This window comes from Accipiter gentilis, chromosome 16 (genome assembly GCF_929443795.1).
Source record: "Accipiter gentilis chromosome 16, bAccGen1.1, whole genome shotgun sequence".
Lineage (NCBI taxonomy): Eukaryota > Metazoa > Chordata > Aves > Accipitriformes > Accipitridae > Astur > Astur gentilis.
Genome location: NC_064895.1, coordinates 1,935,625 through 1,958,638, shown reverse-complemented (window position 1 = coordinate 1,958,638; position 23,014 = coordinate 1,935,625). Strand labels below are relative to the sequence as shown.

General features: G+C 57.7%; 1 protein-coding gene across 1 annotated transcript; it reads left to right on the top strand.

Annotated features, from left to right (window-relative positions):
- The first annotated feature begins 3,338 nt into the window (after positions 1-3,338).
- FIGNL2 (fidgetin like 2) lies at positions 3,339-21,097 on the top strand. The gene is made up of 2 exons (XM_049818741.1): positions 3,339-3,652; positions 18,384-21,097. Exon 2 carries the CDS (start codon positions 18,395-18,397, stop codon positions 20,594-20,596), a length of 2,202 nt encoding a protein of 733 aa, XP_049674698.1. The 5' UTR covers positions 3,339-3,652; positions 18,384-18,394; the 3' UTR covers positions 20,597-21,097.
- The last annotated feature ends 1,917 nt before the right edge of the window (positions 21,098-23,014 follow it).

Below are 23,014 nucleotides of genomic sequence, written 5' to 3'. Positions count from 1 at the left end.
CCAAAATGGGAAGAGTGGGAAGCCCCTGCTGGGTCGCTGAGCAGCTTCTGCAGGAAGCCGTGACACATAATCCCTCTCCCAAAGCTAAGCCTGAGAAGAACTGAGCGTCCAGTGTTTAAGTGCCACGTCCACGCACGCTCCCAGCGCTGAGCGGGGCTCCGCGCGTGTTAAATAACGGCTTCTTCTTTGTCACACCCAAATTAAAAAGCACAATGGTGCATTGTTGCAGCTGGGGGGAGAAAAAAATAGGATTTTGTTGCACGTAAATAAGCTGCACTAAGAGAATTCAAGGTGGGAGCAAAACATGCTCGCAGATGGGGCGATGCTTGGAAGCAGCAGCCAGGAAAGGAGCGACAAGCTGCCAGAGTTAGTCTCCGTGGGTGAACCCCAATTAGTGAAATTGCGTCAAATGGCTCAGGCCAAGACAAAGCCCTTTCTGGAACTGTCCCTGCGAATGTCCTGCTTTGTGTCCTGAGCCAGCGGTGTGTATGAAAGCGCTCCCATCACCGGGCTGGAGCGAGGATGACTGCCATGGGAAGATGGGGCATGGCCCCCCTCCATCCTCCCTTCCTTCCCCCATCCCATCCCTTCCCTGCGCTCTGCCTCAGCAGGGCTGCCCAGCTCCCAGCTTAAAATCTGATTCATTTGTCCTTTCCAGGCTTTTCTCAGGCCAGCCGGAGAAGCGGTATTCCCGTGCCTGGATTGCAGCTGGGTTAAAACAAACAGCGCACCCGCTCCGCACGGGCATTTGGGTTTCGGCAACTGAGCTGCATCGCTCGTGGATCCGGGTGGGTGCAGGCAAAGGCTGCCTGCAGCTCTAATGTCCACCCAAGAACAGGCAACGCTCGCCTGCTCCTGAAAAGAAAAATGTGTCATAATCCCTGAGGGATATGACACAACGTTCGTGTGAGGGAAATAACGCTGTAATGTGATTACATCAGGGAAGAGCCTGAGCTGGTTAAATAAAATGAAGTGGGGGTTCGGAGAGCAAAGATGAGGCGGCTGAGGGGCGGTCTTGGCACAAACCACCCAAAGAAGGTGAATTTTGGGCCTGGAGAAGGGACCGTGTCACCCGGTGTCCCAGCCCAGCTGATCCTGGCCTGAGCAAAGACTATGTGGGTCCAAAGAGTTTTCAGTGGGGTGGATAATGCCTTAATAAATAGGTTGTCTTGTAGACACCTCCCATTGACACAGTATCCTTGGGGCAACTGTTTTATTTTTGCACGGTAAACTAATAGTAGGAAAGTATTCCAGGTATTTGGGATTCCTCTGAGCGCAGTTCAGCAGCTGAGGACCCAGCCCCCGGCTCCTCGCCAGCCGCAGCTGGGTCCTCAGGGGTAGGGGAAGAGCTGGAGCTGGGGTGCAGGGGTCAGGGTGCTGGGGAGCCGGGGAACAGGGTGCAGGGATATTGGAGGCTGGTGTAGAGGGGGGGCAGGGGTAAAGGGTGCAAGGGACTGGGGTGTAAGGATGCTGGGGTACCAGAGTGCCAGGTGCTGGAGCACGAGTGCTGGGATGCTGGGGTTGGGGTGCATGGGCGGTGGGATGCTGGGGTGCGGGAGGATGACGTGCATAGGGGCTGGGGTGCCTGGGTGCTGGGGGACTGGGGTGCAGGGGTTCGGGGTGCACAAGTGCTGGGATACTGGGGTACAGAGGGTTGGGATGTGAGTGCACTGGGATGCTGGGGTACAGAGGGTTGGGATGCGAGTGCACTGGGATGCTGGGGTGCAGGCGTTTGGGGTGCATGAGCATTGGAATGCTGGGGTGCAGGAGGACAAAACGCCCAGGGGCTGAACCGCATGGGTGCTGGGGTGCAGGGTGTCGGGGTGCATGGGTACTGGGATGCTGGGGTGCAGGAGGATGAAATGCATGGGGACTGGGGTGCGGGGGTTCGGGGTGCACGAGCGCTGGGATGCTGGGGTACAGAGGGTTGGGGTGCGAGTGCACTGGGATGCTGGGGTACAGAGGGTTGGGATGCGAGTGCACTGGGATGCTGGGGTGCAGGCGTTTGGGGTGCATGAGCATTGGAATGCTGGGGTGCAGGAGGACAAAACGCCCAGGGGCTGAACCGCATGGGTGCTGGGGTGCAGGGTGTCGGGGTGCATGGGTACTGGGATGCTGGGGTGCAGGAGGATGAAATGCATGGGGACTGGGGTGCGGGGGTTCGGGGTGCACGAGCGCTGGGATGCTGGGGTACAGAGGGTTGGGGTGCGAGTGCACTGGGATGCTGGGGTACAGAGGGTTGGGATGCGAGTGCACTGGGATGCTGGGGTGCAGGCGTTTGGGGTGCATGAGCATTGGAATGCTGGGGTGCAGGAGGACAAAACGCCCAGGGGCTGAACCGCATGGGTGCTGGGGTGCAGGGTGTCGGGGTGCATGGGTACTGGGATGCTGGGGTGCAGGAGGATGAAATGTATGGGGACTGGGGTGCGGGGGTTCGGGGTGCACGAGCGCTGGGATGCTGGGGTACAGAGGGTTGGGGTGTGAGTGCACTGGGATGCTGGGGTACAGAGGGTTGGGATGCGAGTGCACTGGGATGCTGGGGTACAGAGGGTTGGGATGCGAGTGCACTGGGATGCTGGGGTGCAGGCGTTTGGGGTGCATGAGCATTGGAATGCTGGGGTGCAGGAGGACAAAACGCCCAGGGGCTGAACCGCATGGGTGCTGGGGTGCAGGGTGTCGGGGTGCATGGGTACTGGGATGCTGGGGTGCAGGAGGATGAAATGCATGGGGACTGGGGTGCGGGGGTTCGGGGTGCACGAGCGCTGGGATGCTGGGGTACAGAGGGTTGGGATGCGAGTGCACTGGGATGCTGGGGTACAGAGGGTTGGGATGCGAGTGCACTGGGATGCTGGGGTACAGAGGGTTGGGATGCGAGTGCACTGGGATGCTGGGGTACAGAGGGTTGGGATGTGAGTGCACTGGGATGCTGGGGTGCAGGCGTTTGGGGTGCATGAGCATTGGAATGCTGGGGTGCAGGAGGACAAAACGCCCAGGGGCTGAACCGCATGGGTGCTGGGGTGCAGGGGGTCTGGGTGCACGGGTGCTGGGATGCTGGAGAATGAAACGCACGGGCCTCGGTTGCCTATGTGTTGGGGTGCAGGGGGTCAGGCTGCACGGGTGCTGGGGTGCAGAGCCTGCCGGCTTAACCGCAAATGCCAGCACCTCGGCAGCCCGCACCTCCGCTCTGCCCTTTGTACCGGCCGGGCCCCGTTCAGCGGCACCAGAACTGAACCTGAACCGGCCCCAACCCCACTCTCGCCCCCTCCTCCTCCTCCTCCTCCTCCTCCTCCTCCTCCTCCTCAACCCCCCCGGGGGCTGCGGCGCCTCCCGCCCCCGCTGCGCCCGAGGGGCCGCTCCGCTCCGCCGCTCAGCCCGCTCCGCTCCGCCCCGCCGCGGCGTAGAGGCGGGTCGTTGGGCGGCGGGGGGAGAAGAAGGAGGAGGAGGAGGAGGAGGAGGAGGAGGAGGAGGAGAAGAAGGGGGGGCGGCCAGCCCCGGCCCTCGGCCCCGGCCCCAACCCCAGCGCCGGCCCCAGCCCCCGCCGCCCGCGGGCCGCCGCGCCGCCCCGCATTGTCCCGGCGGTAGCGGGGCAGGATGCGGGATCCCGCCCGGCCGCCCGCCGCCGGGCTGCGCTAGGGCCCGCCGGCATGAGGAGGTGAGTGAGGGGAGGGGGGGGGGGAACCGGGGAGGGGGTGTCCACCGGGAGGTGGAGGGGGTGGGGGGATGGGGGCCCCCCCGTCTTGCCGGTGGAGCATCTTTCGCGTTGCCGGGGATGTCCCGCTTTGGGCGGAGGCGGCTTTTTTCCCCCCTCTCCGGTATCCACCGAGTCCGGATTTTGGGGAGAAAACAGCCGGATTGGGGCCGCGGTGTGTGTGGGGGGGTGGGTGGTGCGGCCGGTAACCCAAGCCCACCCTGGGGATGGGGTATCCCCCGCCGCCTTGGCCTTTGCCTTTGCCTTTCCTCTCTCTTCTTACCCCAAAAAGGCTGCAGGGAGCTCCGGGCAAACGTGCTCATGACATGAGTCTGCTCGGCCGGGAGCCTGCCCGGCGGGGGGAGCGCAGCGGGCGACCCTGGGGGGTGGCCCGGTCCTGGCTGCTCCGGTGGCTCCCACGCCCAGAGGGGTGTGCACGGTGGAGGGAACCCTCCGTCCACCCACCAAAGCATCCACCCACCAAAGCATCCACCCAACCAACCAACCAACCATCCACCCATCTACCCAACCACCCATCCACCCAACCACCCATCCACCCATCCACCCGTCCACCCAACCACCCATCCACCCAACCACCCAACCACCCAACCACCCGTCCACCCAACCACCCATCCATCCACCCACCCACCCACCCACCCAGGAACAATGCGCGCTCCCCTCAGCCGCCGTTGCACGTCAAGCGCGTGCTGGAGCGCTCGCCTTCAAAACAGTCGTGGCGTTGAGGAGTTGATGGCGATTTTTAATTAGGAGCTCTGCCTGAAAGGTCTTTTTTTTTTTTTTTTTTTTTGAAGTGTGCTTTTTCCACTTGGGGGACAAAAGGCACTTGGGAAAAAAACCAGAAAGGTTTTTAAATAGCTTTATACTGCCTCTTCCAGCATAAATTCTCCTGGGTTTGGAGACACCGTGCACTGGTTTCCATCATTCCTAGTTTCACTCTGGGATCACAGAAATGACCATTATCATTAATTGGATCCCGGTGTCGTGACAAACAGATTTCAGGGGTGCCAATGTGCTGAACTGAATTCGTAAGAGACTTGGGCACGCGTGGTCTTTAATTTGAATGCCTGCCCTCTGTGGAGGGTGCGTGAATACAGTAATAACAGCTCAGAATTGATTTACTGATTCCACGCATGGGAATTGCCGAGGTTTTTCCCTGGTTTCCTTCCAATGGGCTCCCCACCAGCGCCGACGGTCGGGAGCTGGCTGGGTCGCTGCTCCGGCGCGCGGCCGGTGATGACAGGGTGCCGGGTTTGGCGTTCCTAGATGCCAGCGTGCGGCTCCGGCGCCTGTTTGTTCTTAGAGGTGGTTCTGAATTAAACATTTCTGCAGGGTCTGAGGCCCAGGAGTTGTTTATCACATTAAACATTTGTTTTAGCTCTCTTTAGCAGAAGTGTGTTGACATTTTCTCTTGGGGGACTGCCGGGGATAATGAATGGCACGTACTGTATTGTGTTCCTCGGAAAGCCGCGGGATCCTGCAATAACATAAACACCCAGGGCTGAATTCATCACAGATCTGAAAAGAATGGGCTCGGTGTTTACATCAATGCTGGTCCTGAGCCGCAGCTCACATTTAAAGTTTATTATTGATTATGAAAACATCCCTGTTAATACTTGTCAGATTTTTTTATTTTATTTTTTATTTTATTGCTGACAGCTGCAGTTTCGCTCCCTGCTCTGTGTTTTAGTTGTAAAGCTTTCGCGGAGGAGAAGGAGCGAGCCGGATGGGTTTCGGGGCGGCTCGGCCCGGGGAGGAGCAGCCGCGGGCTCTCCCCGCTCACAATTCGTTTTCTCTGGAGCGGGGAAGGGTTTCGCAGCCGCCTTTGTTCTCCCGCGGAGCCCCCGCCGCATTCTTCCCTTTTGCCATTATCATTTTGGTTAAACAGAAAGGCAAGTTGTGTACCATATGGATCATGTTAACAATTGCTTATCTGGAGCCGGTGTTTTCTCCTCCCTGCCTTTCCCCCTGGCCTTTTTTCTCCCTTCTGAGGTCTGGGTTGGGGCTTTAACAGCATCTTGGGTTTGGTGCCCGTTTGACGCCGTCCCAGAACCCAAACCTCTCCTCTCGCGTCCCGTCAGAGTCAATTCCTCAAGGTAAAACAGAATAAACGCAGAGAAATCTCCAAAGCGGGTTTCCCCGGATGCTGTGAAATACAGAAAACAGTTGTTGAAGAAGCCAGCACGTCAGCGTTCGTAGATTCACGCCTCTGGCCAGCAACGGGCTTCTCCCCCGGTGCAGCTAAGGCTCCGTTTGCCTTTATTTGGGGAGGAGGTGGATGGCCAGGAGAGGATCCCAGTGCTGCTTTGCGTGTTTGTCCAGACCGATAACAAGCAGGGGCTGTGGTTTTCCCAAATCCCTGCTTCGGGCTGCTCCCAGACTTGTATCGAGGCGCCAGAGTAAGCAGGCTGAAAGTTTTGAGCTCTCACCCCGCGTCCGTCCTCCGCTTCAGGGGATTTCAGTAGCCGCTGGAAAAAAAAAAGCTGTTACTTTGGGTGCCCAAATACAGATGCGAGGGCCTAACCTTAGGCCAAGGGAGTGGCTGTCAGGTCACTTAATTCACCTCCTCCTTCCCCCGTGGAAAAGGTAAACACAAAGCCTCTGGGAGCATTCGCCTCCAAAGCCGGTATCGCATCCTGCAGCAGCGCGCGTGGATTAGAAGGAATAAAACGATTCTGCGCGGCACATCGTCACCTCTGTAACGATGGCGTCTCTAGCATTATTGAAAAAATTCCTGGAAGGAGTCTGGAAGCGTGTGCTATGGCATTTGCAGATGCTGTGGACTTTATTCGTATTAATTATTTTTGCATCCTCCTAGGCGAGGAGAAATTCCTGAGGGTAGAAATGCCACCTCCAGATTTTTCTGCCAATAAGCCAAATATTCTCCTTTCTTCCCTTCTGTCTCTGCTTTTCTAATGGTTTAGGGTTTCTGCAGCTCCCTGCTTTCACCCCTACAGCTGGGAGGAGATGGGTCGTGTGTAGGGAAGGAGAAATCCCTCAATCCACAGTTTATAGCAGCAGATGTGGGAGCACCGGATTTGAGCGAGGATTCCTAAAGGGAATTTCCCCGCAGATGACATTAATGCATCTAGAGAAGCGATAGTGACCCTTGCATGACGCTGACCCTTGCGTTTATGCCATTGTAAACACTTTTCAGTTATATTTTTTGAGCTCCAGTGATTATATGGCTGGAAGCAGAGCTTTGCCGTTTGACAGAGGCTGTCGGGGAGGCTCCTTTTGTCGTCCTGGGGCAGATCCCGTCGCATCTGGCCAAATGTCAGCTGGAATTTTGCAGCGTGCAGGAAAGCTTGAGGATCGTGGCTCCGAGCATCTAATTTGCTCGGCGCGCTCCCTTCCTCCGCTCCGGCCGACAGCCCCAGCTCAGGTGCCGGTGGGGTGAGTCCTTCTCTTGCAGCTTTTTAGCAAAATAAAGATGTTTTTCTTCCTTTTGGGGCATGGAGGGATGTGCTGGTTGATGCATGTGTTTAGTAACTCTGTGGTGCTCTGGCTCCAGAAAGCTCGTCCCTGCTGCTGGTGCTGCTGGTGCTGCTGGTGCTGCTGGTGCTCGGTCACTTGCGTGTGACATCGGGCATCCAGCACTCTTGTCCCAGGGGACACAGGTGCCAGCAGTGGCACCCAGCTCCCGACCGAAGGGAGCTATTGGGACTGAATCAGACTTGATTAGCATCAAGCAGGAAAATTCCCTTTGCTGGATCAGCATCCAAGCAGGGAATAAATCACTTCTTCCCAATGCCAGCCCTGGCAATTCCCAGCGCTGAGAAACAGTTTGTCCCCTTGCAAGGTCCTGCCGCCGTGAGTTCGTTACCACGATTACTTCTGATGTATTTTCCTGTTGGTTTTTCCTTTGGACTCGGGTTGGTTTCGTGCTCCGGCACGGTGAGAAGGATTCTCCCTGCTTTTCTCCCTCGTGCTGCTAAGCCCTGAGCAGGATCGTGGTGCTTTTTCTGCTCCGTGAACCCCAGTCGTGATTTGCAGAGGATGCTGCTGCATGCACGGGTGCTGCCCAGCAGACCTGCCCAGGCACGGCAGCACCTCGGCGGCTCTGGGCTCGTGTCTCCTCTAATGGGAGCAAGAGTTGAAAGTCAGCACCGGCTCTCCGCAGCAAAGTTTATTTTGCTGTGTAACGAGGGTGTTGTAAAATCTCTCTCCCGGCCTTGTGGCCTGTCATCAGCTGAAGTTAATGTTGGTTAAATTGTACAGATCGCTAGCACAATTTTTCCTCCAGTGGTGCATGCCTCAGGTCGCTTATCAGCAACCCCTGATCTTTATGGGGGCCCTAATAAACCCAGCCAAGGCCTCGCAGATGCTGCTGACTTATAGTGGAGAACAGGGGAGGATGCAAATTAAAGGTTTTTCTTCCTAGCTCCTTTCACCCGAGGACGGACAACTCAATCATGGAAAACCTGGGCACGTTTATTTAATTACAGTGATGCCATCGTGGCCTGTGTTGTGGTGGTGCCTGGGGACCCTCGCCCTGGACCGGGATGCTGGGGTGCACTCCCTGGGGAGGGATGCTGGGGTGCGCTCCTGGGTGGGATGCTTGGCTGGTGGAGGTGTGGTACCCAGGCGAGTGTTTTCCCTCAAAAGATAAAAGAGCCACTTTTTTTTTTTTCTTTTTTTCCCCCAAGAAAGTGAAAACTAATGTCAAGACAAATTGCACTTTAACCCACACTTGTCTTGCCTACAAAAAAAAAGCTGAATAATAGCTGAATAAGTACCCCTTTCCCTGCCCCGGCTGCACTCAGAAGAGGAGCCTGCTTCTCACAAAGACTTTGCTGTGTAAATAGATGAGAGGTGCAGCGGCGGCACCGAGCTGGAGGGGACTCGTGGCATCAGGGGACGCTGGAGCCCGGGTCCTCTCCCTGTGATTAATCTTTCGCAGCGTTGCTTTAGGCCTCTGAAGAGCAGCGGGACCGGCTGCCGGGTTGCTTTGTCTGCTGCCTCGGCTCCGCCGCGGAGAAGGGACGTTCCCGTCGGAGGCTGTTTCTTTCCTTTGGAAAGAATCCATGAAGCACTTGACTCTGCTCCCTGTGTCCTGCTGCCTCCCGGAGCGGGATAATGTGGGTGTAATTGATGGCGAGAGGACTAATGGCTGCAGAAATGTGTAATTAAAGGCCAGGGGTGACGAGCTGCGAGGCTGTGCTGTGCGCGGGAGGTTAGAGAGGTTGAGTGTGTTTTGAAGGGTTTGTCCTGCGTGTCCCGCCTTGGGAAGGCAGGTCGCCCTGCTCAGGGTGTCCCACGTGCCCTGCACTGTTTGTCATCGGGGGGGGACGACACCAGGGTCCCCAGCTGACCCAGCCCCGCATGGTGAGGCAGCAGAGAGCCGTGCGTGCGTGCGACAGCATCCCCGCTGTGGATGTAACCAGGAAGGCTTTAGGTGTGGGGATTTTTTTACCCATTCTGGCATCGCTGGAGCTGTTTTCCCATAGTTTGGCTGGATCTGAAATTGCCACAATCCCTGGGATCGGCCCTGTCCTGCCTCCCGTCCCCCGTGCCACGTCCCCGTCCCAGCCCTGCGCTCCAGCAGGTTCCCAGAGCATCGCCTCCTCCTCCCTCCAAACGCTGAATCGGGCCACGTGTTGCAAACATAAATCCGCTAAAATGCCGACATGCCGCCAGCAGGTTGGACTTCGTTAGACCTGGCAACCCTCGGCTGTGCCGCCGGGCCGGGGCAATCGCTCTGAGCCCACGCTCTCCCTCCTGGAACCCCCCCCTGGGGCTGGACCCCGATCCCCCGGGTGAATCGGTGACGGCGATGGGCAGAGAGCACGCCGAGGTGCCACGATACCAGCTCTGCGTGCGGACGAGCTCCGGGGGCTCGGTGCCGGCGTGGCCGTGCCGGGTGAGGAATGCGGGAGATGTGGTTATGGGGCTGAATGCCACCGCCACGTGTCACGGCATCGTCCCCGGCCGGCTCTGCCCGGGACATCCCTCCCGGCGGGAGGAGGCTCGCACCGAGTCCCGGTGCTTGCTCAGATGCCGGCGCGAGTGGCACAGTGGCCGTCCACGTGTTATTTTGGTGTTTCCTCACGTACGTCCCAGCCGGCACGGGCACCTGCGTGGTCCCTCTGCTCGTGCCGCTGGCGGGGACACGGTGACACTTCTTCATGTTACGCTTTGCAGCTTCACGGTCTTAGAAAAACAGGTTTTAGCAGCTGCAGTGAAGTCCCCGCAATGTAAAAATAAATCAGGAGCTGGAGATTTGGAGATTTATTGCAGATGCCACCGAAGAAGGAGATTTAAAAGATACCTTTTGAAGCGTTGTTCCTATTTTCCACCTTAGGTGTTGCAGATGCTTGGGGTTGATGAGAGCAACATCCGTGCAGTGCCACCTGGGTGCTTGGCCACGGATGCTGGCAGGCAGCGCTTACAGAAATGAATATCTGCTAATATAAAGATATTTCCATTTGCATCTTAATGGCCACCAACCTGAGCAGCAGGGCAGGGCCCAGCCGTGGGGCCGAAGGTGCCGGCTCCGCGCGGGCAAGGCTGGGGTCGCAGCGCGGCCGCTGTTCGGCACGAGCCAGGTACGCGCTCCAGAAATAATGTCATTACGGATCTGACCTTGGGCTGTTCATATCCTCCTCCTACAAGGTGATTACTTTTTAATGAGTGGCTGCTGAAAAGAGAGGAAAATGAATTATTTCTGCCGTAGGATTAGCTCTAGGAGACAGGAGCGGTGCTGCCCCGATCGATACGCTCTCGCGCGGAGCCAGCCCGGCACCAAACTTCTCCCCGATTTCCTGGCGATACCTTCGCCCTGATGCTGCTGCCACCTTATTATTCCTTAAGCTTTTTTTTTTTTTTGAGCAGCACCCCTGTAGTGGCAGGTTGAGGCGTTTGCACCCTGTGCTATATAATGATATATAATTATAATTGGCTTATAATAGCCACATATCTGCGCAAACTCCCAGGGCGCAGAAGGTGGGAGCAGTACGGGTGGCTGCTCCGAGCACGGCACAAGGGTCCCCAAAGTCAGAGTCCGTCCGTCCATCCGTGCAAGTGCAGGCATACGGCAGAGGCGAGCCGCAGCCTCGGGCGTGGATGGGGGCAGCAGTGTCAGCAAAGAAAGAAGCCAAAAAAAGGGAACTTCTGGAAAATCCATTAGTGAATGGAGTGCAGGAGGGAGCTCAGCTTTTCAGGCTGCTGAGGCGGTGTTTAAAAAAGAATCTGAGAGTCAAAAGGCTTGTGAAAACAAAAGCCACCGAGAGAGGCCTCCCCCAGCCCAGCTCCGGCGGGAGACGGTGAAGCTGCGGGTGCCGAGGGCAGGGAAGGTGGTCCACAGGGGATGGGGACGGGGTCCGTCATCCCGCAGGGTGTGTGATGGGGACGCACGGGGACCGCGAGAAAGAAGATGCAGAAATGATGGAAAAGAGGAGTTTTTCCTCAATTGTCTGTGCAGCGTGCTGCCCGGCAGGGCACCGAGGCGGAAAATACAACCGCGTTGTGCAGTGCTGGATAGGGCTGGGAGGCTCCCCAGAATTAGAGTTAATTAAGATTGATTCGTTCCGTGGAGGAGATGAGCTGGAGCGTTGCTGCTACCGCTGCGGACAGGCTCTAGTGCACGGGGCGAATTATCTTCTTGCTGCAGCCCAGTTCCCGCGTCCGCCGCAGCCCCCAGCACTGACCCCGGCCCAAGGCCAGATATTGGAGAAGATAGACCGGGGCCTGGTGGCTCCTGCCTTGGCTTTTGCCCCCGGGGGAGTTTGTTATTGGAGCTTCATCGGGAAAAACACCTTGGGAGGAGAGGGCTTGGGCAGGAGTGGGGGGTGCCTGGTCCCTGGGCCCCTTCCTGAGCTGCAGGGCATCTCCTGCATTTAATGACCTTCATCCAAGTGCTTGTGGGAACGCGGAATGTAACGGCAATGCTTTCTTCTCGGAAAAAGAAGTCATTTAAAATTGTTTTCAGCCTTCTGGGGTTTACGTGTATAACGGGGTTTGTAGACACCCTCCCCCCCAGCGTCTGCCCCAGGCATGCACAGCACTGGGTGCGGATCAGACCACGGATCCCCAGGGTGTAGCAGTGGTCCGGCAGCCAGGTTCAGGATCCGGCCCCGTAACAGTTTGGCTTTTCTTTTTCTTATGCAGTTGTAGCGTAGATCCCAGAGGTCGCATCCTGCAGGCATCCCACCACCACCGACATCCTACTGCGCAGCATCACGGGTCACCCAGCCGGCAGCTCAGCGCTGGCTGGGGGCTGGTGGGGGCCATCAGAAGAGCATGACCCCCCCAAAACCTCCTTCTGGGGGTTCGGGTGGGCTCAGACAGTCCCTCTCAGGGGGCATGTGGTGAGTCCTGATGGGTTTCAACAAGTGGTTTCGAATGGGGCGAGGTCAGGACAAGAAGTTTTTCAGAGCGGCTTCCGTCTGTTTGCTGACAGCACGTCCTTTGCTAAGCGGCTTCTGTAGGAGCAGAGACGGAGAAGGTATAACGATGCCTTCAAACTATTTCTCTACGTCCCTCTTCTAGACCACGTGAATGTGCATACACACAGCCGAAATCTCCGCAGGTGGTTTCATGTGGCATGTTTCTAGACGGGCTTGAGGAGGAGATGGCCATGGTCACGTCCATGCCAAGCGCAGACTTCCAGCCCATAAGGGAGAAGCGACGTCCTCACCTCGCCGCGTCCTCCAGCCTTGCCACGGGTCGGGAGCAGAAGCAGGAGGCAAAGTCCCGTCTGGGACCTGGTGGTGGGAGCGGGAGCTTTGGGGTACTGCTCATCACCCTCACTGGCTTGGCCGTTGTTATGCAGATTGCATGCAAATTGGGTCCATTTGACCTCCTGACCTTTTTATGGGGCCACGTCTGTTTGGGGAAATGGTTCTGCTGATTAGAAATGGATTTTCCTCTATAATGTAATACTCTGAAAATGGACTGGGTCCAAACCCAGGCCCCAGGACCTCGTCTGGTGTCAAGGAATGAAATTCTGGTGAAGGGCTTCAGTCCGAACAGGGATCTGAGCAGCACCCATGGGCCGTGGCACCCTTCGCTGGGGCACGCTGCACCTTGAGCATCGGCCCTGAGTTGACCTTGAGAGGCGGTGAACTTCGACGACCTGAATGCTCAGGGACGCTCTTGCTAAAACCCTTCTTCCTACTGGAGAACCGTCCTTCCAGCAGCGGTCTGGTGGAGATCACAGCTGGAATGTGGCCCCAAGGAACATCCTACAGCAGATGGGGTGGGTCAGGGCAGAAGATTGTCTGCTGGAGGAGAAGCAATGCCGTGGCCGGGAGCGGGAATGCTGTGGCAGGGAGCTGAAGCGCACCCGTGGCAGGGAGTGGGCAAGACGGTGACGGATTAATGCGATAATTAATCTTTCGGGATTAATGTTCCTCTTTGAAGCATTGGAGGGAATGTGCCGGTGGAGTGGCAGGAGCAGGGAGGGTTGGGGCAGTCCCACCTTTCAGTGATTTCTAGACCCAAACAAATAGTTCTGCGGTTTTGTCCTATGTTCCTGGGGGTGGGTGCAAGGCTGAGGCCTGGATCTTGGCAGACGTGAGTGATCCGTGAGACCTGGGGACAAGTCACGTTAAGACAAATATAAATAGCAAGAAAGAGGCTGATTTTTTTGTCCCCACTTTTTTTAGGTCCCTTTTATTGCTTCTTTTTCTCCCATCCATCTTATAGTGAAAGGTGGAGCAAAATTCCTCGAATCCACTAATTGCATCAGCTCGTTATTAATAATACCTGGATTTTACTGCCATATCCCCTCAATCTGGGGATTCCCAGGGCCACGGGCCGCGTACAGTTTCCTCCCGATGACATTTAGCTGAGAGTTTCTCCTCTCGCCGTGACAGATGGGTGATGCTCAGCTGCTGCCAGGCTGAGCGGATCCATATTAATTTTTCATTTGCTGGCCGGGTGCTGGAGCAGCACAGATGGGCGATGGCCTGTTGGTCACTCCCGGTTCGTGCTGGTGTCCAGCTGCTCTGCACTTGATATATGAGTGGACAGAGCGGATGCTGGAGCCTTTGGCTCGCACTGGCCGGGGTGGAGGTTGTTTCTCCTGGGGGTGGGGAGAGGGCACGGTGGGAGTTAGCCTAAATCCTTTTAACATATGTACATTGACCCTGCTCTGATTGCAATACCATCCTTCGCTTTGTCGGCACCGGTTAGGAGGGGACAGGGAATGTGGTGGACAAAGAAATGCAGCTCCCCGATGGATTTGCCAAACAACTGAAATTTGCCTTGGAAAACTTGATGTTTGAGCTCCGGCAGCGTGCCGGGCTGGGGGATTTAAACGTCTCACCCTTTGCAAACGCTGTCAGGTATTGCGCTTGGGTTATATCACATCTAAGTGTGGCTTTGTGCTCTCCTTGCCCTCGTCCTGGCTTTGGGACCAGCTCTGCCACCGAGGTAAATCACTGCCGGGCTGTTTTGCCTATTCTGGACCTGCCATGTAGGAATTCACTAGAGGTGACCAGTATTTAGCTTAAATGTGTGTATCAACGTGCAGAAATGTTGCTATACTCTACAGTATTAATACTAAAGCATTTCAGAAACATTGCTGCAAGCCTCAGGTCCACAGTGAGTGTAACTGGAGTATCTGCATGGGTTATAATTCTGATTTATAGCTGTGGTTTGACTCGTGGTAATGCCATTGCACTTTGCCTCTGCTGCTCTTAGGAGGCAGGGACAAACCCCAGCCCAGGACAATCTCCTGGCAGCAGAAGCCGAAAAGATCCATCAGGAAATGCCTCATTTAAAAAAAGAAAAAGTCATTCCCCTGCCTCCCATTCACTGGGCAGACTTGGGAAAGTCTGTTCTCTCCTCCTGCATTTTTTTCCCAGCTTGCCTTTATCCTTGAAGATAACGCTGTGGCTGCTGCAAGACCTGCAGCATTTCTGCATGGGTGCAAAAACCTCTCGGTGCTGTGAATCCAGCTGCAGTGGCAAAGCTGTCGGTGCAGGAGTTGCATTGATGTGAGGCCGCATTCCTGCTGTGGGTGCTTGACCCAGGTTCTTGTCTGGACCCACCTTCAGGTGCTGGTAGCAAAATCCAGCACAGAAGATCCATTCCGCACGACATCCCTGATGTGAGAGGTCTCGGTGATGGCTGGGCTGTGAAACGGGACTCCCCAGCATTCAGGTTTGCTCCCTCTGGGCCCAAAGTTTGCACGTCACAGAATTAAAAACCTGGGAACTCAGGCAGAGCCTTGGAACCGGGACAGGCTCTCCCTGCCTGGGAAGCCGACCTCATCGGACCGTGCTGCTGCGGGTAACTGCAGGGGTAATGAAACTGCTCAACATCTTTTGAAAAAGGCGTAAATTCTCCAAGCTGGCAGCTCTGCAGAAAAAGGAGCCGTCAGCGTTTAAACCAGCAAGACAGCGGCGGTACGAGCAAAGCATCGCGGAGGCAGCTCATCGGCTCATTCCTACACCGGGAGCCGAAGGACGGCAGCGTCCGCTCCCTCCCAAGGGCTGGGATGCTTCTGCAGAGCAGCAAGGGCTGTCCAAGGGGACGTCGAGACACATCCAGCGCTTGCACTGCGGGGCTGCAGATCACTCCCTCCGGGCTGGTCCCTCTTCCCGGGGCTCGGGGGAGTTTGGCTGGATTTAAACCCCGGCTTTAGTGCATCCTCAGCTTGAACGTGTTTGCTCTTGCGCGCTCCCTCTCCTTCTTTGCCCTCCAAATCCATTCCAGCCCTCTCCTGATCCCCCTAGGGATGCCGGATTGCTGCAGCCATCAGCACACGCTGCCTGCGGGTCATCTCTGTATTCGCCCGCGTGGGTTTTGCCGTGAGTTTTTATGCACCAGCGTTAGCGATGGGTGCATGGACGTGGGGCCGGGACAGGAGCATATAAAATACGGGCACATGCGTGCGTGCATACGTGGTACGCTCTGCGTATGAGGGCCGTGGGTGATAGATCTGTGCTCCAACAAAAGCGACCCGCGCCGAGGTGCTGCTCGGGGCAGCCCTGCGTCCCCCCAGCCTCATGGCTACGCCTGAAATCCCTCGGCGAGAGCTTTTCCAGGGAGGGAGCGCACCCCATCCCCAACGCCGAGCCGTTGGACACCCTCGGCGGTGCGCCCCGCTAAAAAGCCCCCGAACAAAAGCCCAGTTCAGAGTCGCTGCTGAATAGATTAACAAGATTTCCATAATTAGGGCGGGCGGGAACAATAGGATTCTCCCCTGCCCAGCCCCCCCTGCCCGCCTTTGTCTTGCGCTGGGGATAATGGGCAGCAGCGAGGGTGGGAACCGGCCCGGCCATTTGGTCACTGGACAGTAATTTTCTCACACTGCCAAGGGGAGCATTGAAACATCTGTCCCGCTCCGCCGCCTCATTCACGTCCCATTTCAAACCCCTGACAACTTCTCCCTGCCCGCCGGCCCTCCCCCTCCGCCTGGTTTTCCAGGGTGCGACCGGACTTTCCGGGGATTTGGGCTTTTTCTTCTCCCAAATGTATCTCGTCTTTAAAGGGGTCGGATAGAGGCGGGTTTGCTTCTCCATCCTTTCGCGCTCGGGTTTGCTTTGGTGGTGGCAGCGCCCGTGCAAACCTGTGCCCGTGCATCCCCCCCCCCCCCCCGCCCCTCTTCTCGCCGTTTGTGGGGCCCGGTGCTCGGGAACAGGGCTGGAGGAGCAGCCCCAGCTCACGCCGTGATGGTGGGCTTCCAGCCGCACACCGCGGCATTGGCCACCCTCTTGCAGGCTCTTAAAAAAACAGTTCCCATCACCGGGCTCGTCTGTAGGGACTGGTTTTTGGCTGGTGTCGGAGCAGCGGGGTTCAGGCGTTGGCATCGATCCCTGCTATGGGGAAAAGCCGGGGGTTCCTCGGAGGAATGACCGTCGTCACGCGGGGGTTTGTGTCCGTCCTCGGGGTGTGTTGTCCTCAGAAACGAAGCTCACGCTGCCTGATCCTGTCTTGCAGGAGAAGACTGACATAGAATTGCTTGGGCTGTGGGCTGCCACGTCCTCCCTTCTCCAGGAGGGATGGGTGAGGGTGAGGATGTTCGTGCCGCCGTCAAGGGCGGCTGCTTCCCGGCTTCAGAAGAAACAGCCTGGAAATGTCACCGGGATTTGCCGGTCGTGATGGTGGCACCTCGTTCCTGCCACGCCGCTCCGCAGTGAGCCCCTGTGCCATGGGGGATGCTGGAGCAATCGGCCACCTCCCGGCTCCCTCCCAAACCCCTTTCCTCCTCCCCTGAGCCCCAGGCGTTTGCAGTCTGTATTTTTTTGGGAGCCCAAAAGCAGCTGCCGTCTGCACACTGTACACCACCACACAGTGGTCTGAGCAAGGAGATGGAAACTCCTGGTGCTTTAGTTCCTTCCAAAAAAAAAAAAGAAAATTTTAAAAATGTCTTATTCCTCACGGAGTCATCCAAACCCTCATTTTTCCCTTTAATAGCTTCTCAGTGCTTTTTGCTCGCAGGCAGAGGGAAGGGCCCCCTCCATCCCTCTGCGTCCAGCCAGACCGCGCGTACGGCTCGGGGAAAAATCTGCTCCAGGAGCGCAGGTTTATTGGGCAGCGTTCTCCTTTGTGTTCATTAAAAAGGGCCCTTTCCCGCAGGCTGTCGTGGCTGTCTCTGTCTGAGCGTTTATCTATCGGGAGCACTTTAATAATGGCCAGTAAATGCAGGGAGGATGCCGGATAAAGCCACGCAAAGCCGCCATTTAAATCCTCTTGTGTAAGTTTGATATCCAAAGTGGAAGTACAAATGCCATATAAGTCAATTAAAGCATTAAGTAATCTAATTGTGCTGTGGTCACAAAGTGGCTTAAAGGCTGAGAGAGGCGAGTGAGTGGTACACGGAGGTCCTCTCCCGGCTCCTACTTTAGCCGTCCCCCGAGGCGCTGGGCATAAGGGCAGGGGGAGACTGGGGGGCTGGGGGGGGGGACCCCTACGCTTTGGGTGGTGATGGGGGACACTGCCACCACCCTCTGCGGGTGCTCAGGGGCCACCCGGTATTTGGGGGTTGGAGCAAGAGAAGGTGATGCCGACCTCGGTGCGGGGGTGGGTCTGGGCATGACCGTGGTGTTTCTGTTTTCCCCTTTGCCGGAGAAATTGTTTTGGTGGGGTCACGCGCGGTCCATCAGTGCCGGCACCGGTGCCAGGGGGTGAGCAAAGGGATGTCGGCAAAGGCTTGCGCTCAGCCCGGGGGGACGGGCAGCTTCCCACGTGCGTGTGTGTGTGCGTGCAGTGCAGCCCCTATTTCCCTGGCCACCTGGCTCCACGCTGTTAATATGCTATTAATATTATATGCATTATAATTATAATATTATAATTATACTCTGCTCCAGGTGGAGCATCTCAGGGCAGGGTCGTCCTGCGGCTACGTGTGCCGATGCTCGGCACCGCGGCGCTGCCGACAGCACTGGGGGCTACGCGGTTCGTTATCGCCTTGGCTTGCCGTGGGTTGATAACCTGAATATTTTATTCTGTTGGACGATGTGACCATCGTAGCTTGAGCTGGCTGGGTTCGCTGAAGTGCTCACGGTTGCTGTTCCTGGGGGATGTTTGCGCTGGTGGTGGTCAAGGGGATTTTTGCATGGGAAAATGAGAGCAGGAGCGTAATCGAGAGCACGCGTTTGCCGTCAGGAGGTGCAATGTGGTCCAGAAGGACAGGGCGGTACGGTGGGTTTTGGAGATCCCCAGCGCAGAGAGGTGCTCGTCCCCGTTTTGCTGCTCTCACCCTGCGCTGTCCTGTCACCCGCAGGTCTGTCGAAGATGCACTGGTCACCAGAGCATGCCCAGTCCCTGAACCAGTGGCCGGAGCAGCACCTCGACGTCTCCTCCACCACCTCCTCGCCAGCCCACAAGTCCGACCTCTACCCCAGCACCCGCCAGCGCTTCAACTACGCCTGGGCCAACGACGACATTTCGGCGCTCACCGCCTCCAACCTCCTCAAGAGGTACGCTGAGAAGTACTCGGGGGTGCTGGACGCGCCCTACGAGCGCCCGGCGCTGAGCGGCTACGGGGATGGAGCCTTCGGGCCGGTTAACGGGCAGAAGGGCGACGGGGAACCCTGGCCGGTGGCGCACGGCTCCGACGGTGCCTACCCCTTGACCCCCATCCACGATGGCCTCCCCGGCGCCAAGGGGGTGGTGCCGCCCGCCGTCCCCCCCAGCGGCGGGGCCATCGGGCTCGGCGGTTCCCCCGTGGTGTCCGCCAACCTCGCCGATCCCATGTATCCTGGTAACTCCTGCGGAGGGGCCGCTGCCGGCTCCGGCGGGCTCGGGTCATCTCAGGAGTACCCCTCAGGCTACGGTGGCACCTACTTGCCCTCCGGCTACTGCACCCAGCCGGCGGCAGCGCTCCCCCCTCCGCACCCCCCTGCCCTCCATGGCTCCGGGCTCCTGCAGCCCCCGCACCCCTCGCCTGCCCTGGTGCCGGGCTACGGCTCCTCCGGCACGATGTACAACTACGCCGCCGGCAGCTACCCGCCGCAGCCGGGCTACGGGACCATCCACCCGCCCCATCCCTCTGCCTCCTACCTGCCCTCCGGCATCGCGGCGCCCACCCCCATCCCGGCCCCGCCGCCCGCCGCCCGCCCGCCCGGGGTCCCCGGCTACGGCTACCAGGGGGCCGGCTTGGCCCCCCTGGCCGTGCCGCCCCTCGGCACCGAGGCGGCGGGCGCCCTGAAGAGGAAGGCTTTCGACATCTCCGGCGGGGAGGACGAGGGGGAGGGCAGGTATAGGAAATACAGCTACGAGCAGCCAAAGTCCCCCTACCCCATGTCGGACAACGGCGAGTGCCGGGGCAATGGGTTCAGCGGCAGCGCCGAGTCCCCCCAGGTGGCCTTCAAACCCGGGAAGCGGCCGGCGGGCGCCGGGAACGCCGAGGAGCACGCCGGCAAGTACAGCGGGCAGCCGATGAAGAGTATGGTCTCGCCGCCTTACGGCGCTGGGGATGCTCCGCTGCGGCCGGCGGAGCCCTTCGAGAAGTTCAGCCCCCCGCTCGCCAACGGAGAACAGGCGGCCGAGCCGGGACCCCCCTTCCCGCTGCGGCTGCCCCCCAAAGCGCCGGTCTTCGGCAGCCCGCCGGTGGAGGAGCAACCCAAGAACGTCGACCCCCTGGTCCTGGAGCTGGTGAACACCAAGATCGTGGAGCGGGGGCCGCCCGTGCAGTGGACGGACATCGCCGGGCAGGTCTCCGTGAAGGCCACCATCGAGGAAGAGCTGGTGTGGCCCATCCTGCGTCCCGGCGCCTACACCGGGGCGAGCCGGCCGCCGCGAACCATCCTGCTGTTCGGTCCCCACGGCACGGGGAAGACCCTGCTGAGCCGGTGCATCTCCACCCAGCTGGGCTCCACCTTGCTGAAGCTCAGCGGGAAGACCCTGCTCTCCACCTGGAAAGCCGAAGCCGAGAAGATCCTGCAGACCGTCTTCTTCGTGGCCAGCTGCCGGCAGCCCGCCGTGGTGCTCATCACCGAGGCCGAGTCCTTGTTGGTGGCCCGGGCCGGCGAGGACGGCAGCCAGGTGAGCAACCTCAAATCCCAGCTCCTCTCCTACCTGGACAACGTGGCTACCTCATCCGAGCAGAACGTGGTCGTCATCGGCACCACCTCCCGACCGGGCAGCATGGACGAAGCTTCCCACCGGCGCTTCGCCAAGCGGTTCTACGTCTCCCCGCCGGACAGCATCGCCCGGCGGCAGATCCTCCACCACGCCTTGGCTCAGCAGAACTCCTGCCTGAGCGAGCGGGAGATGGCCTCTCTGGTGCAGCACACGGAGAGCTTCTCCGGCAGCGAGCTGGTCCAGCTCTGCCAGCACGCCGGGGCCACCACGCTGCACGCTTTGCCGGGCCAGATCCAGCCCACCTCCTACCAGGACTTCGAGAAGGCGTTCTGCAAGGTCCGCCCCGCCGCCTCCCAGAAGGAGCTGGACTTGTTCCTGGAGTGGGATAAAATGTACGGCACCAGGCACTGACGGCGCGGCAGCGGGGGGGGGGGGGACGGGGACCGGGGACGGACCCTTCGCCCCCAGCCCGAGGCTCCGAGGTCGGTTTTGGGACTCGGGCGATGAACGCGGGGTTTGGAGGGGCCGGGTTGGGGTCGGCGGGGGCTCCGGTTCTCCCCCAGAGCCACGCCGGGGCCGGACCCCCTCGTCCCGAAGCGCAGGAGACCCCTGGACAGCCCCGACGGCAGCACGACATACCTCTTCTTGACTATTTCGGACTCGGCCGGGCTTTTCCTCTCCTTGTTTTTTCGGAAGCCGTCGCCCACTGAACTCAGGATAACCTATTTATTATTTTCCCGTTCATCCGTCCCTGGACCAGCGATGCAGCGAGCGGGGCCGGAGGCGAGTCGGGATCCGGCTTTCCGGCATCGGATGCACGAGCTCCCCCGTCTACCCAGAGGCTCAATTATTTTTTTTTTTAATTTTTTTTTTTTTTTTTTGATTGCTTTTATTGTTCCTAACAGAAATACCTCGGGCGTCTTTTGAGCAAAGCAGCCCCCCTTGCACGTGGCACGAGCAGCCCGGCGGCGATGTCCTTGATCGGGGAAGGGGGTGGGGGTGGGAGTGGGGGGGGGACACAAAACCAGGGGGTTTTGGAGTAAAATGCTGTAGATTGTTTAATATACTAGACTTGGTTTTTTATTTTTGTAAGGTATGTAGTATTTTTTTGTTTTTTCTTTTTAACTACTCAGGAAAAGAATTACCTCAGAAAAAAAAAAAAAGAATGTGTTTTTAAAAACTCTTTTTATCTTCTCAGAAAAGGAAAAAAGAGATTTTTAAGAGTTTTCAGACCTGGGACAAAGCTGCCTCGTGTGTTTGCTTCCAAAAAGGGTGACAGAAAGAAGGAAGAAAGAAAAAAAAAAAAAAACTTGAAGCTGTTACAAAGATGAAAGTTGAATGTATTTTGGGTGCTTTTCACGTATATTATGCCATAATTTTATTTTAATTTTTTTTTTTTTTTAACATTGTTATTGTAGCGTTTGGTGGAGTAACGTGTCTTCAACGGAAAGAGTATTAGTGCTGTAGTTCGGAAGCTGTCGCTAGCACCACTTTTTGGATCAGGTTGGGTCCGTCACCCTCCAGCATCTCCCGCTGCATCCCGGGGCCGGGGCCCTGGGGTGCGGGGAGGGGGCACCCACCCCTGTGCAAGGCTGGGGCCGGGGGGGTGGGATCCTCCTCCCGGTGTCATTTTTGCACTGGGAATGGGGCCGCGGGGGAGGACGCCGCTGACGAGGGCGCGGCGCTCCCTTTTCTCATGAAATAAGGGATTTTTTTTTTTTTGGCTTCCCACCGCAGTCGCCACCTCTGAGCACCGAGAAGCCCCGGCAGAGGCTGGCGGTGGCTGCAAAATTTGGGGAAATCACTTCCCCCCCCCCCCCAAAAAAAAAAGTCTAGCAGGGCTGATGACGGGCTGCAGGGTTTTGCCCTGGGTGCTCTTTGCCCTCCCCTGGGGGGGGCCAGTCTGCGGGGTCAGGACACAACCCAGCTCCCCCCTTCTTGCTGACCACCGGCGGATGAAAAGCTGCGTTACACAAAGCATAAACCCACTGCACGTCCACCTGACCCCCCCCCCCCAACCCGCTCCGCATCGCCGGGTGGGGTTGGGGTTTTTTTCCTCAATTAAAAAAAAATATTAATTTTTTTTTTTTTTTTTAGAGCTCTATATTGTACTGGGGGGAGGCAGCTGCTCTGGGGCTGCCCAGCCACCCACCGGCACCGGCCGGTGCTCAGAGCAGCCCCCCCCATAACCTCAGGGTCCCCCCCCCCCCCCCGCCCCAATTGCAGAAGCGATGCATCTGCCAGCTTTGGGATGTTTTCCCAATTTTTGTTGCAGTTTCCCATTGAAGCGTGCACGGGAGCGTGCAGGCAGCTGCCTGCGTGCAAAGGGCATTACCGGGGCAGATGCCCCCCACCCCGGCTTCCAAAAAGTGGTACTGGGTTCCTGAAGACTTTTTATTATTATTATTATCATATTTGACTTTGTACACTCTCTGTAACCATTTCTACCTCATTTTGCAACATATTGTACATGAAAGTATTTAATTCATGTCTTATTAATGTCTGAAAAAGAAATGCTTTTGAACTGTAATGGTCTACCTCAAGAAATGCTGTATTTTAAAAAGAAAAGTATTACACAGTATTAAAGAGATTACATGAACGCCCGGCTGGCAGCCTGCACTGCCTTCTCCCAACCTTCACCCCCCCCCAGGCTTTTTTAGCCCCTGGGGCGTGCTGGCACATGGTGGGTGGGTGGGTATTGGGGGGGGAATATTGCAGGGGACAGAAGGGACATGGGGGGGATATTGCAGGGGGGGGGGGGTACAGGGGGGGGTATTACAGCCAGGGGAAAGGCAGAACCTCAGCCCTCCCCCCTTCCTGTTAATGGTG